This window comes from Maylandia zebra, linkage group LG3 (assembly GCF_041146795.1).
Source record: "Maylandia zebra isolate NMK-2024a linkage group LG3, Mzebra_GT3a, whole genome shotgun sequence".
Classification (NCBI taxonomy): Eukaryota; Metazoa; Chordata; class Actinopteri; order Cichliformes; family Cichlidae; genus Maylandia; species Maylandia zebra.
Genome location: NC_135169.1, coordinates 60,923,039 through 60,937,186, shown reverse-complemented (window position 1 = coordinate 60,937,186; position 14,148 = coordinate 60,923,039). Strand labels below are relative to the sequence as shown.

At 42.5% G+C, this 14,148-nt stretch overlaps 1 protein-coding gene across 5 annotated transcripts in view; it reads left to right on the top strand.

Moving 5' to 3' along the window:
• The window catches only part of LOC112434484 (NACHT, LRR and PYD domains-containing protein 12-like), a 33,291-nt gene extending 19,571 nt beyond the window's left edge, over positions 1 to 13,720 (top strand). For all 5 annotated transcript variants that reach the window (XM_076882546.1, XM_076882544.1, XM_076882545.1 and 2 more), the window contains 3 exons: positions 9,716 to 9,892; positions 12,263 to 12,436; positions 13,112 to 13,720. In XM_076882546.1, coding sequence (XP_076738661.1) covers positions 9,716 to 9,892; positions 12,263 to 12,436; positions 13,112 to 13,121 — 361 coding nt within the window. In that variant the 3' untranslated portion in view covers positions 13,122 to 13,720. The remainder of the gene's footprint in view (positions 1 to 9,715; positions 9,893 to 12,262; positions 12,437 to 13,111) is intronic.
• Positions 13,721 to 14,148: the final 428 nt, after the last annotated feature.

The following is a 14,148-nucleotide window of genomic DNA, read 5'->3' as shown; positions in this document are numbered from 1 at the left end:
GCGTGCCCCTTTGAGAATTGCCGATCTGTCCTGCCACCGTAACAATCTGAAGATTAGGGTGCGAGGCTTCTTGGTATTAGTATCGCGGCCGTCGTACACCCGATGCGCTCGTTCGATGTCGATGTTGTGCCCCTCCAACGACGGAATCCACTTGGGGAGATTGGCCTTAATGTAGCCAACTGTATCCGAGCCCTCCAGCATTTCAGGTAAGCCAACAAGCCTGATGTTATTCCTGCGACCCCTGTCCTCCAGATCTGTAAGCTTTGTCGTGAGTAGATCGAGTTGTTTCTTCAGATCGATAACCGATCGTCTGTCCTCACGCGCGGCGGCTTGCACTGAGTCCACTCGGTCTTGAGTGCGTTTAGCCATTGCAGTTACCCTCTCGATTTCCCCGCTAACATTATTTACCACTTCATTGGTCTTTTGAAGGTCTGTGCGTAGGTCGCGCAGAGCAGGAATTAAGATAGAGTCCATAGCTTCCCTGACTGCCGAGGCAACCACTGAATCGAGGGACTTTTGTTGTTCCTGAAGTGCTAGCTTCACACCGTTAGCAATAGCCTCGTCGAGGTCTTCCTTAGTGACGGAGGAATCTTTAAACTTCTTCTTTAAGGGAGACTGAGCAATCTCCCTTTTCCGCGAGTCTCTGGTTGAAGCGGTGTCCATAGTGGGATCGGCGTTGAGATAACTAATTTATATGACAGGATAGTGATAAACAGTGACAATGTGTGCAGAGCTAAAAACTATGCTGGCATTCCTGACGACGGGTCACGTGATCTCCGTGTTTGGCTTTTTTGATACCCTTCTTTAGATTAGCCCTTAGCAGCCTCAGTGTACTCAGGAGTGTTCACACAGATCTTTAAAGAGGAGAAACAACTGTACCAGGACAAGGTGTTCTGCTTTGTTCATCTCAGTGTTCAGGAGTTTCTGGCTGCTCTTCATGTCCACCTGACCTTCATCAACTCTGGACTTAATCTGCTGGAAGAAGAACAACAAACAACGTCCATGTGGTCTAAATTATTTGATAAACCAAAACTTCAATCTCTCCACCAGAGATCTGTGGACAAGGCCTTACAGAGTCCAAATGGACACCTGGACTTGTTCTTCCGCTTCCTCCTGGGTCTTTCAATGCAGACCAATCAGACTCTCCTACGAGGTCTGCTGACACAGACAGGAAGTAGCTCACAGACCAATCAGGAAGCAGTTCAGTACATCAAGAAGAAGCTCAGTGAGAATCTGTCTGCAGAGAAAAGCATCAATCTGTTTCACTGTCTGAATGAACTGAATGATCGTTCTCTAGTGGAGGAGATCCAACAGTTCCTGAGATCAGGACGTCTCCGAACAGATGAACTGTCTCCTGCTCAGTGGTCAGCTCTGGTCTTCATCTTACTGTCATCAGAAAAAGATCTGGATGTGTTTGACCTGCATAAATACTCTGCTTCAGAGGAGTCTCTTCTGAGGCTGCTGCCAGTGGTCAAAGTCTCTAAAAAAGTTCTGTAAGTTATAAAGTTTTTATTATTTAATTTGGTTGGTATGTTATGGAAAAACACAGTGCCATCAACTTCTGTTTTGTTTTTGTCAAAATCACTGTAATATAATCACTGTACCTTTATATATACGTGACTTGTATTAATGCTGCTGCCCTCTTGTGGCTAAAGTGTAATTATGTTATTGTTATTAGGGAGGATTTGAGAGTAACATGCCAAGTGAGTCAGCACCTTCGCTTTAGCTTAAAAAATCCAAATTCTTACGTCATCAGTTATAGTTGCATGTATTCATTATCATAATTTAACCTTTAATATTGATGTCTTAAATTTATTTTGAGTAAACTAGCAATAATTTTATGGTTGTATTAAATAAATACATCACTAATGAATTATTTATTTCAGTAATTAATTAAAAATGTACATAATTAATTAAAAAATATATTGATAATGAATTATCAGTTAATTTGATTTAAAACAATTCATTATTTATTTATGTACTATTCTAATTAGTTAATTACATATTTAATCAGTTATTGGTTTGTTTTCTATTTTAATTGTTTTACTGACACATTTAATGAATTATTTAATGATGTATTTATTTAATTCACGTTGCTACTCCTGGCCCTGCATCGGTGTTCATAAATACATTTTATTTGTCAGCTTCACCCATCAAAGTCAGGGGGCTGGGTTAATGCTGATCAAGTCAAAACCATTGCTTTGGTCTGGTGGGCGTTCTTTTAGTGGGCTTTTCTCAATACTAAGTAGGCCTACACACCAGGGTTTGGACATGTGTGGACCCAAACTATACTTAAACTTTAACCTTTTTTGTGTGTCACCAAATACACTTTTAATATTTTCTAGACAAGAATGTAGTGGCGTAATCTTTAACCTCTTCTGGTTCCAAACAGAAGTGACAGACTTGAGCAGGGTTCATTTAAAGGCTGACAGAAGTGGAGTGGTGACGGGGAGATGTTTGACAGGACAGTGTTTCAGCCTCCACAGGTTCATGTTGTGCTCCATCAGTCAGTGAAGATGAAGTCGGTGCTGATGAGGCTGTAGAGTGTGTGAGGGATGTGAATGAGGATGATGAAGATCTGATGATAGCAGATAAAAACAGGCTGCAGAGACTTTGAGCCATACAGGGCACACAGTGTGTGCACAGAACAGCTGAAATCATTATGGAGGCCTCACTGGGATATGGAAGCATCACAGTACAGCTTCAGTGAAGCATTAAAGTCTCTGATATGAGATGAGAAATGAAGCAGCCAGAGCTTTTTCATGAGTGGAAATCCACTGTGACTGTGAGCTGCTGCTACAGCCTCCAGATTAGCCAGCAGCTCATCCTGCTCAACATTTCCTCACCAACTTTAATGGAAGTGTGATGTTTTCAGCTGGAGTGATGGTCAGGGTGGCCTCCCTCTCCTCTTCTTCTGCTCTTCCTCTTTCATTTGTAAAGGAACTTCTGCTGCTGTCATTCATTTGGAAGTCCTGTAGCTGAGTTTGGGAGAGACTAACAGCCTCGGCAGCAGAGGGGAGAAAGGCTGTAACACCACCACTTTACTCTGTTCTACCTGTCACATCATTTTATCAGGAAACAAATATGCTCATGTTTTTACTATGTTTGTCTTGAAGATGTAAGAAGATCACATGGTGCTTTTTATTATTGTGTTGGTTTGTTTTCTGTCTCTTGGATGGAGCCCAGCTGTGCGTGGTCCCTGGGCCTGTGGTCAGAGTGTGTGCTGGATAATCCGGCCCAGGATGAGGCCAAACTGACATGGGATGAAATGTCTGTCACATAATTGAACTTAGTGTAGTTTCATTTCTGCACAATTTAAAAACAACCAAAACTTTGTTCTGTCTTTTCTATGTTATACTGTAGACTTTCTTTGATACTGTGTCCAAAAGGAGCAGTTTTTACTTTGAAGGGGAGCCGTCTCTGTTTCCTCTTCAGGTTGGATGATGGAAGCAAATGAGTGTGTGATGTTCTTTCAGTGTTGCACTTTGTAGACGGTCCCTGAGCACTGGTCTCACAGCCAGCTGCACATAGAGACCAGTGTTGTTAGTCCAGGTCAGAAGATGACTTGTTGGAATGAAAATGAGCTTGTAGTTTGTCTGCTTTAATAATGTGACTGGAAAAAGGTGTTGGACTTCAAATATGTCCATTTCTTTCACACTTCACCTTTAAAAGTGAAGCTTTGTGGTTCCTGGAAGGAAAAACACGACTTTTTCAAGTCTTTGTCCTGTTTTTATGATAAATGTACGACTTTAATGTGAAATATTCAGAGTTTTTTCTCTTGTTGTGTTTGTTTGAAGCTGCTTCCTGTTGGCTTCAGCTGTTTGGAGTTTCCATTTTCTAAACTTCTACATTCTGAACCTTCTTCAGCTCTGAACAGATGATGAAACACTGAATGATTTCAAGCTCACACTTTGTCTAATAAACTTACATCTTTCATTCTTTATACAGTTTTAAGGGCTGTGGTTTGTCAGAGATCAGCTGTGATTATCTGGCAGCAGCACTGAAGTCCAACCCCTCCCATCTGAGAGAGCTGGACCTGAGCCTGAACAACAAGCTGCAGGATCCAGGAGTGAAGCATCTGTGTGGTTTCCTGGAGAGTCCAGGATGTGGACTTGAAACTCTGAGGTCAGTCAGCATGTTTTAGTTGTGCTGAGATGAATATGATGTGAAAGTTGTGCTGACACTAAACTGCAGACATCAGGCTGATATTATACTGATCCACACTGAGGATCTTCATGGTAAAGTCTGTTTTCTTCTTCTCTGGTTTAGTCCATTGACTGCAGCAAAACAATGTTCACATTTCAAACAGTGATACTCAACGTATGGCCCGCGGCCCACACGCGGCCTGCCCACCTTTCCTGATTCAGAGAGAGGGGACCCTGATTAACTGTGTAGTGTTCTTCCTCACAGTTCTAAGTATCAGACACAACAATGAATAATCCACAGCTGACTGTCTTTAGCAGGTCAAAGGTCACGGCACACAGCAGACAGTGGGAAATATTATAATTCTGATCATTTATCAGCACATATCCATATGTATAAAAACAAAGCTGACACTGTGAGACTTGATCAGAGGTGTGATCATCACAGCAGAGGCCTTTGTGTCAAAGTCACTGAGGATCAAACAGAAACACATGAAGCAGATTTTCCTGTTCTGGCTTTTTATAGCAGATAACCTTCAAAATATTCTGCAGTCCATCAAAAACTGAAGCAAACCATGAATCAACATGTGAACATGAGCTGATGCTGCTGAAGTGAAGCAAAGTTACAGAAGTTTGATTACAGACACAGCTGAGAGTTTGTAATCTGTCATCATTTTAAAAGGTTTAAATTTCTTCAGTATTGAACAGCAGAAATGAGGCTTTGTTTTCGGAGGCCGACAGCAGTGAACACAACAGCAGACTGGTGCGTAATAAGCAGTGAATAATGCAGGAAACAGATTTTTGAAGGTAAACTGTTCTTGAAGTACACTGAGAGAGAGAGAGCTGTGCAGGAAGTAAACGTCAAAGTCAGAGAGAATTCATGACGATGTTCATCAAACGTAAAGCGTAGTTTGGATCTTCTTCTGCTGCTGGTTCAGTCAGTTTTGGTTGGAGACAGATGAAACCTGCAGCTTCAGGATCTGTGAGCTGTCCACTTTCAGCCCCGACGGCGTGTCCGTGTACGTGCTGTCGAGTGTACGATCCACGCTCTGTGTTTCCATCTTTGTGTGTTTAGCTGCTCTCATTTACTGTTTTATCTGTTTGCTTGTTGTTGAAATACTTTTGGGAGCTTTAACCTGAGATTCTGGCAAAATACATTTATATTAAAAATCGATTCAGGACTGAATGAATCAACATCGCTTTATTCAAATTAAAACCATTTAAAGAGGAAAATCCATTTTTTTACACCCGCCTCTAATGCTGGGTAATGTCAGCTGGTCCATGTGCAGCTGGCTGTGAGGCTCAGGGAGCGTCTACAAAGTGCAACACTGAAAGAACATCATCCATAAATATTGAGTAATAACTGGACTCTCATACAGCGATACTCAAATGCCTTTAAACATCAGCTTATCCTGTTGATCCAAGTCCAACACTGCGTTTGTAAAAAAAAAAAATTTAATTTTCTTTTATTAAACCTTTATTTAACCAGGAAGATCCCATTGAGATTAAAAACCTCTTCTTCACGGGAGACCTGGCCAAGATAGGCAGCAGCAAGTGTCTCACAGTTACAGAAATTACTCAATCAAACACAGGCAGCAACAATAAGTGAAAGAATACAAATAAAATAAAATTCAATAAAAGTCAATAAATTTCAAATAAAAATAAAAAGGTCAGTTAAAATGACAATCAATCTAATTGAAACAGTTTCATGTTATGGACTTGGCCTCAAGGGTTCATAGTTTAGATTTAAAAGCACTTAATGAAATTAATTCAGTCATTTTCCATTCCTTCTGCAGTTTGTTCCAAGCCAAGGGTGCTAAATGGACAAAAGCTCTTTTACCAAGTTCAGTTCGGGCAAATGGAACAGAAAGCAACAAGTAGCCATGCGGACGAAGAGAATACCGACCAGCATGTTTCATTGCTAGCAGGGAACATACACTCAACAAAAATATAAACGCAACACCTTTGTTACTGCTCCCATTCCCCATGGGATGGACGTAGAGACCTAAAATTCATTCCAGATACACAATATAACCATCCCTCCCAAACAGTGGTCACAAATCAGTCCAAATGTGTGGTAGTGGGCACATCTGCCATATTGAGATAATCCATCCCACCTCACAGGTGTGCCACATCAGGATGCTGATCTGACATCATGAGTAGTGCACAGGTGTACCTCAGACTGCCCACAACAAAAGGCCACCCTGGAATGTGCAGTTTTTTGCGCTATTGGGGGTCTGGGGACCCAGAACCGGTCAGTATCTGGTGTGACCACCATTTGCCTCATGCAGTGCAACACATCGTCGCATGGAGTCTATCAGATTGTCAATTGTGGCCTGTGGAATGTTGGTCCACTCCACTTCAATGGCTGTGCGAGGTTGTTGGATATTCGTGGGAACTGGTACACGCTGTCGTATACGCCGGTCAAGCACATCCCGAACATGCTCAATGGGTGACATGTCCGGTGAGTATGCTGGCCATGCAAGAACTGGGACATTCTCAGCTGCCATCTGCCCTGAACAATGTGAACCATGATTCATCCGTGAAGCGCACACCTCTCCAACGTGCCAGACGCCATCGAATGTGAGCATTTGCCCACACAAGTCTGTTACGGCGACGAGCTGGAGTCAGGTCAAGACCCCGATGAGGACGACGGGCATGCAGTTGAGCGTCCCTGAGACGGTTTCTGACAGTTTGTGCAGAAATTGTTTGGTTGTGCAAACCAATTGTTCCAGCAGCTGTCTGGGTGGCTGGTCTCAGACGATCTTGGAGGTGAACCTGCTGGATGTGGAGGTCCTGGGCTGGTGTGGTTACACGAGGTCTGCGGTTGTGAGGCCGGTTGGATGTGCTGCCATGTTCTCTGAAACGCCTGTGGAGACGGCTTATGGTTGAGAAATGAACATTCAATGCACGGGCGACAGATCTGGTTGACATTCCTGCTGTCAGCATGCCAATTGCACGCTCCCTCATTGCTTGTGGCATCTGTGGCATTTTGCTGTGAGACAAAACTGCACATTCCAGGGTGGCCTTTTGTTGTGGGCAGTCTGAGGTACACCTGTGCACTACTCATGATGTCAGATCAGCATCCTGATGTGGCACACCTGTGAGGTGGGATGGATTATCTCAATATGGCAGATGTGCCCACTACCACACATTTGGACTGATTTGTGACCACTGTTTGGGAGGGATGGTTATATTGTGTATCTGGAATGAATTTTAGGTCTCTACGTCCATCCCATGGGGAATGGGAGCAGTAACAAAGGTGTTGCGTTTATATTTTTGTTGAGTGTATATAGGAAAGCAACAACCCAAGTATCGCCTTATATATAAAAGTGTATAAATGAGAGTTCCTCCGACTTACCAAAGCAGGCCATCCTACCTGAGAGTATAACTCACAGTGGTGAGTCTGAAATTTACGGTTAGTGATGAACCTCAGAGAAGCACGACACACAGAATCAACCATTCGAAGACATTGAGCAGAAGCATTCATATATAGAATATCACCATAATCCAGCACAGGCAAAAATGTTGCAACAACAAGCCGCTTCTTTGAATTAAAAGAGAAACAAAACTTATTTTGAAAATAAAATCTCAGTTTTAACTTCAGATTTTTTACAAGATTCTCTACATGTGGTTTGAAGGTGAGCGAGTCATCAATTAAGATTCCCAGATATTTATAGGTGTGAACCAACTCTATTTTATTACCTTCAAGAGTGGTTACTGGTGGGATTATTTGGGCCAAATTCCTTGATTTAGAAAACAGCATGAGCTTTGTTTTGTCTGCGCTGAGAACAAGTTTAAGCTGAAGTAATGAGTGCTGGACAGCAGAAAAGGCTTTCTGCAAGGAGTCAATGGCTTGGACAAGAGTTGAACCACAGCTGTAAATAACTGCATCATCAGCATAGAAGTGCAAGTTTGCATCTGGCACATTTAGACTAAGATTGTTTACGTAAATGATAAATAGAAGGGGACCTAATACAGAACCCTGTGGCACTCCGTTGTGCACTGTAACAAAGTCAGAACATAGACCGTCAGATTTAATGCACTGAGTCCTGTTACTGAGGTAGTTTGAGAACCATCCACTGCTCTCTCAGAGAGTCCTGCCTGGAAGAGTTTAAGTTTTAAAACACAATGATCAACAGTGTCAAATGCTTTTGACAAATCAATAAAAAGGGATGCAGAGTGTTGTTTTTTTTATCAAGTGCAATAGTAATATCATTTACCACTCTAATTGCAGCTGTGATAGTACTGTGATTCTTCCTAAAGCCTGGTTGATATTCAGATAAAATGGCATTGGTGTGTAAAAACTCCTTTAACTGCTCACACACAAGAGATTCAAGAACTTTGGCCAGCACAGATAGATTAGATATTGGTCTGTAATTAGTTAACACTGCTGGGTCACCCCCTTTTAATAGAGGAACAACAAAAGCTGATTTCCATACAGAAGGAATTTTATTCGTATCCAGTGTGAGGTTGAAAAGTGTTGTGAGAGGCTCTGCCACAAAATCAGCTGCCAGTTTCATTAAGTAAGGATCTAGTAAGTCTGGCCCTGGAGATTTTCTAGGATCTAACAGTTTAAGAGCTTTACAGACCTCCTGCACAGAGAAAGGAACAAAGTTAAATGGCTGACCAGTGTACACCGGAAGGTTTGTGCCGGATTTTACAGAGACTGGGTTCAGAGAGTCAAACAAAGAGCCAGAAGATATAAAGTGCTTGTTAAAGCAATTCATCATCTCCTTCCTATCATGAAGAGGAACAGAATCCTTAAAAATATAGGTGGGTAGAGTGTGGGAGCTTTTACTCACTGAAAGAGACTCAATGATTTTCCAGAACTTCTGTGGATTATTTAGGTTCTCAGTGGTGACAGACAGATAACAGATAAAAACATGTTTGTTAATCATTTTGTTTGGTTTCTGAGGAAAATGATTCAATAACTTGCTGCTAATACACAACATTTCATCATATTTCCTCATAACCCTCTTTTGTCTGACCATTTGATCCCATTTGAATTTGCAATAAAGGATCCACAGAGTTTGGTGACAATAATGACAGTAGATGTTTGTGTGAAAGTGCTGGAAGCAAATTAGTGTGTGATGTTCTTTCAGTGTTGCACTTTGTAGACGCTCCCTGAGCACTGGTCTCACAGCCAGCTGCACATAGAGACCAGTGTTGTTAGTCCAGGTCAGAAGATGACTTGTTGGAATGAAAATGAGCTGGTAGTTTGTCTGCTTTAATAATGTGACTGGAAAAAGGTGTTGGACTTCAAATATGTCCATTTCTTTCACACTTCACCTTTAAAAGTGAAGCCTTGTGGTTCCTGGAAGGAAAAACACGACTTTTTCAAGTCTTTTTCCTGTTTTTATGATAAATGTACGACTTTAATGTGAAACATTCAGAGTTTTTTCTCTTGTTGTGTTTGTTTGAAGCTGCTTCCTGTTGGCTTCAGCTGTTTGGAGTTTCCATTTTCTAAACTTCTACATTCTGAACCTTCTTCAGCTCTGAACAGATGATGAAACACTGAATGATTTCAAGCACTTTGTCTAATAAACTTACATCTTTCATTCTTTATACAGATTGTGGGGCTGTGGTTTGTCAGAGATCAGCTGTGATTATCTGGCAGCAGCACTGAAGTCCAACCCCTCCCATCTGAGAGAGCTGAACCTGAGCTCCAACAACAAGCTGCAGGATTCAGGAGTGAAGCATCTGTGTGGTTTCCTGGAGAGTCCAGGATGTGGACTTGAAACTCTGAGGTCAGCCAGCATGTTTTAGTTGTGCTGAGATGAATATGATGTGAAAGTTGTGCTGACACTAAACTGCAGACATCAGGCTGATATTATACTGATCCACACTGAGGATCTTCATGGTAAAGTCTGTTTTCTTCTTCTCTGGTTTAGTCCATTGACTGCAGCAGAACAATGTTCACATTTCAAACCTTCAAAGAAGAAGAAAAATCCTCCACTGGATAATTCACTGTGAAACTCTCCAACTCTTCATTCCACCTTAAAGTCTGTCTGACACTGAAATCCAAAGCAAAATGTGCGTTTGCTTTACAGACAGCAGTCCAACACAAACATACACACATCATCCAAAACACAGTCCAACATCCAAATCTCCTCCACTGCCAGCATGAATGATGGGAAAGAGAAGGAGGAACACTCTGACATTCAGGGTTAGAATGAGTTTCATGAAGCAGACTGTGAAGATCAAAGCTGCATTAGAAAGCTTACATGAATGAATGAGTGGACAGAAGTGGACAGAGATCATTTTAAGCACTTCAAAGGCTTTAAATCAGCACATTTCTCTTTATTCTTTATCAACTCTGTTAGTTTCTCTCAGTTTTCTGTGGAATGAAGCTAACAGCAGGCTAATAAGATGCTGACCAATAGGTTTCTATTAAAGGTTGTAATTTGTATATGAAAAAGTGCTTTGGCTCAGCAGGGATCATCTTACAGGTAGAATACAGCTGCTGGATGGGATTAGCATGTCATAGTTATCTACCAAACTGCTAACTGGGGGATTTCAGGCCATCTGTGAATCATTTTTGCTAACCATTTATTCAGCTTAGGCTCACAGGGCTGCAGCCTGTGCCCTAGCTGTCATAGGGCAAGAGGCGTGGTCCACCTGCACAGGTGAGCAGTCCATCACAGGGCCAACAGAGAGAGACAGAGAAGCACTCTCTCACATCCACACCTACAGCCAATTTAGAAGCACCAATGAACCTAAGCAGCATTTCATTGGACTGTGGGAGAACATCCAACCTCCACAGAAAGGCCAACAAGCTTCAACCTACAACCTTCTTGCTTTAAGGCACTAGTGCCAACCACTTTTCCCCATTTCAGCCCAAATCCTGCATCTTCCTGTTTCTGACTCCAGGCCAGCTCCACTAACACTTTCTCATCAGACACTGCCACCTAGTGGAGGAAGTCTTAGTTCCATTTGAAGCTTCAGATTACAGTTAGTTCCTTTACAAAGAGGTGGAGGTGGTGGGGCCACAGCACCATCATCACTGAGTGCCATAGGACACTTAACCTTTGTTTCCATATGCTGGGAACTTCCTGTTGTTCCAAGGAGGACTGGAAAATGTGTGAAAATCTCCCAGTCAGTTCCTCACAGCACACTTCAATCATTTCCCTCCCACAGCATCAGGACCAGGGCTTTTTCTCTCTTTGATCCCACTAAGAGATTTCCACACAAACACCTCATCAGTGGGACTCTCAGAGCTACCAGCCCTTTGCTACAATCACAAAGCTCTTCATTGAAATCAATGATATCAAAGCTGGAATCCAATGAGTCCAAGTCTTCTGCTGATTCAGCATCACATTCATCTTTGCTCCTTGTTCTGCATCCCCACCATGGACTTCATTCCTTTCCAAGCCAGCCTTGAGTGTCATTTATTCAGCTCATCCTCTGCTTTACTTTTACACCTGATTTTAGCTGCTTTATCTCTCTTTCAACAAGTTTCTGTGCCTCAATCTTTTTCTTCTCTCCCTCATAACAAGACAGCTTCTTCTGCCTGAGAACATGTTGGAGTGATTTACTAATCCAGGGCTGCTTATTGGGGAAAATACTTCCTGTTTCCAAAGTAATCCCCATTTTTCCCAGAAAGAAATGTAAGTAGAAATCGATGATCTAAGTGAGAACATGAGCCTTTAAAAAGTCCCAGTGGGTGCAGTCAAAGCAGTCCCTCAGTCCCAGTATAGAGTCTTTGGTCCAGACTGGAACAACTGTGTGCCCAGTTTGAGCTCTCTTCAGTCCTGTGACCTGACAGACCCAGAGGGGCCATCACATCACATTTAGAAGCTCCCCTAATGGAGCCACAACACATGTCCAACACTTAGTCTGTCTTGTTGGACCAACTGGAAGAAATGATTCAAGGACTTAGTCACAGAACAGAGATTCAAATCTCCAAAATCCAACTGGCTGCATCAGGACATATAGTCTGAAACTCTGCACAGTTTCCTGTTTGAAGCTGCTTCCTGTTGGCTTCAGCTGTTTGGAGTTTCCATTTTCTAAACTTCTACATTCTGAACCTTCTTCAGCTCTGAACAGATGATGAAACACTGAATGATTTCAAGCTCACACTTTGTCTAATAAACTTACATCTTTCATTCTTTATACAGATTGATCGACTGTGGTTTGTCAGAGATCAGCTGTGATTATCTGGCAGCAGCATTGAAGTCCAACCCCTCCCATCTGAGACAGCTGGACCTGAGATACAACAACCTGAGGGATCCAGATGTGAAGCAGCTGTCTGATCTTCAGCAGAGTCCAGACTACAGACTGGAGACTCTGGTGTAAGTAGAGTGATGGAGTGAGTGGGTGGTGCTGTCAGCAGTATTGTACTAAACACAGTCAGTATGAAACAAAGATCCAGTGTTTCCTGTAAAGCTGCAGCTTCTCAGTGAAGCTGTGAGAGGAGAATGGTGACAGGCTTCAGGATTGGACACAAACACTTCCTGTTTCTGACCTTTATGGTCACCATAGTAACGGCTGACACGCTCTGATCAAACACTGTCAACAGCCAATCAGCTCTCTGAACAAAGCAGCACGCAGACCAATGACTGCATTCATTTCCAAGTTTAAAGCAGTGAAGAACACAGTCTGTAGGTGAGGAAGAATTTAGTGAGAGCAGATGTTTGGATGGAATTCCTCCAGTTAACAGCTGGAACCGTCCATCTGGATTGTTGGGCTTGTTGTTGGGGTTCCTACAGAGCTCAGAGTGGACACACCAAGGTTCTTCTAATGAATGAAAGTCCAAACTCAAACTAGGAGGGAAAAACATTTTCATCAACTTCAATAAAAATCCAAAGATTAGAAAAAGTGAAGCAACAATGAGTCCTAGTACAGTCCCAGCACTGAAGTCCCTGCTGCTCTTTATACTGGATGTGCTGCATCACTGACTGACAGCTGATGAAGAGTCTCTGGAAACACTCGTTTATCTCCTCTGCTCTTCCTTCTTCTCTCTGCAGGTGGAGCTGATGATGGTAAACAGGACGGTGTGTGTGCTGAGAGAGGAGGAGCTGTGTCCTGATGATCCAGAGAGGTTGAAGCAGCAGCAGCTTGTGTGTAGAGACGCTCTGACTGGGCCATGTTACTGGGAGGTGGAGAGGAGAGCTTCATCCAGCAGTGACTGACAGAGGAATGAGAAGAAGTGCAGATGACTGTCAGTGCTGCAGAGTGAACTGCTCTGAGAACAGCTCCACTGTCAGACACAATGTAGAGTCCAGCATCATCCCTGTGTGTCCCTCTGGATCTGACAGAGGATCATCAGTGTATCTGGACTGCTCTGCTGCTGCTCTGTCCTTCTACAGTCTCTGCACAGTCTCTGTCTGACTCTGGCTTCAGACCCTCATGGATCAAACTCACCTGGAAAGACTTTCAAACATCACTCAGTAGATTTGAATACAGAATATATTTGATATATACTGTAGATGTACTGTAGAGTTGCAGTTTGTCACTTGTAAATACAGTCTGTGAGCAGCTGTGAGCTGAAAGATCTTTCTAGAAACACGAAATGTTTTCACTCTTCTGTTGCTTTTTCATATATTTCCACAACATTAATATTGATCCCACCTGTCTCACCTGTTTCATGCTTTTATACATAATAACAGGACACGTGTGATCTGAGCGCTGCTGTGGTTGCTGTGCTGCACGTCTTCATTTAGATAACAGAGACATCTAGTGGTTCAGAGGGAGAACTGCAGGAGGTGGAGCTGTGTTTTAGCATGGAAAACTTTTTATCTTTTAGGCGCAGATACAAATATGACAAGTATCAGTGTGAGATACAAAAGGTCACATCAGTCAGCAGAGGGAACAGTGATCACACAGCAATGTAAGAATAGAAACATAACAGTGAATCTGGACATGTATACAGATGGAAGCAAACAAACAGGATGTAACACTACATTAAAGCCACAAATGGGAAGAAAACAAACACAAAGGAAAATATATTTGATCTCAGGAATCCAAATCAGATGCTTTAGAGCAGGGGTCGGCAACCCTGGGC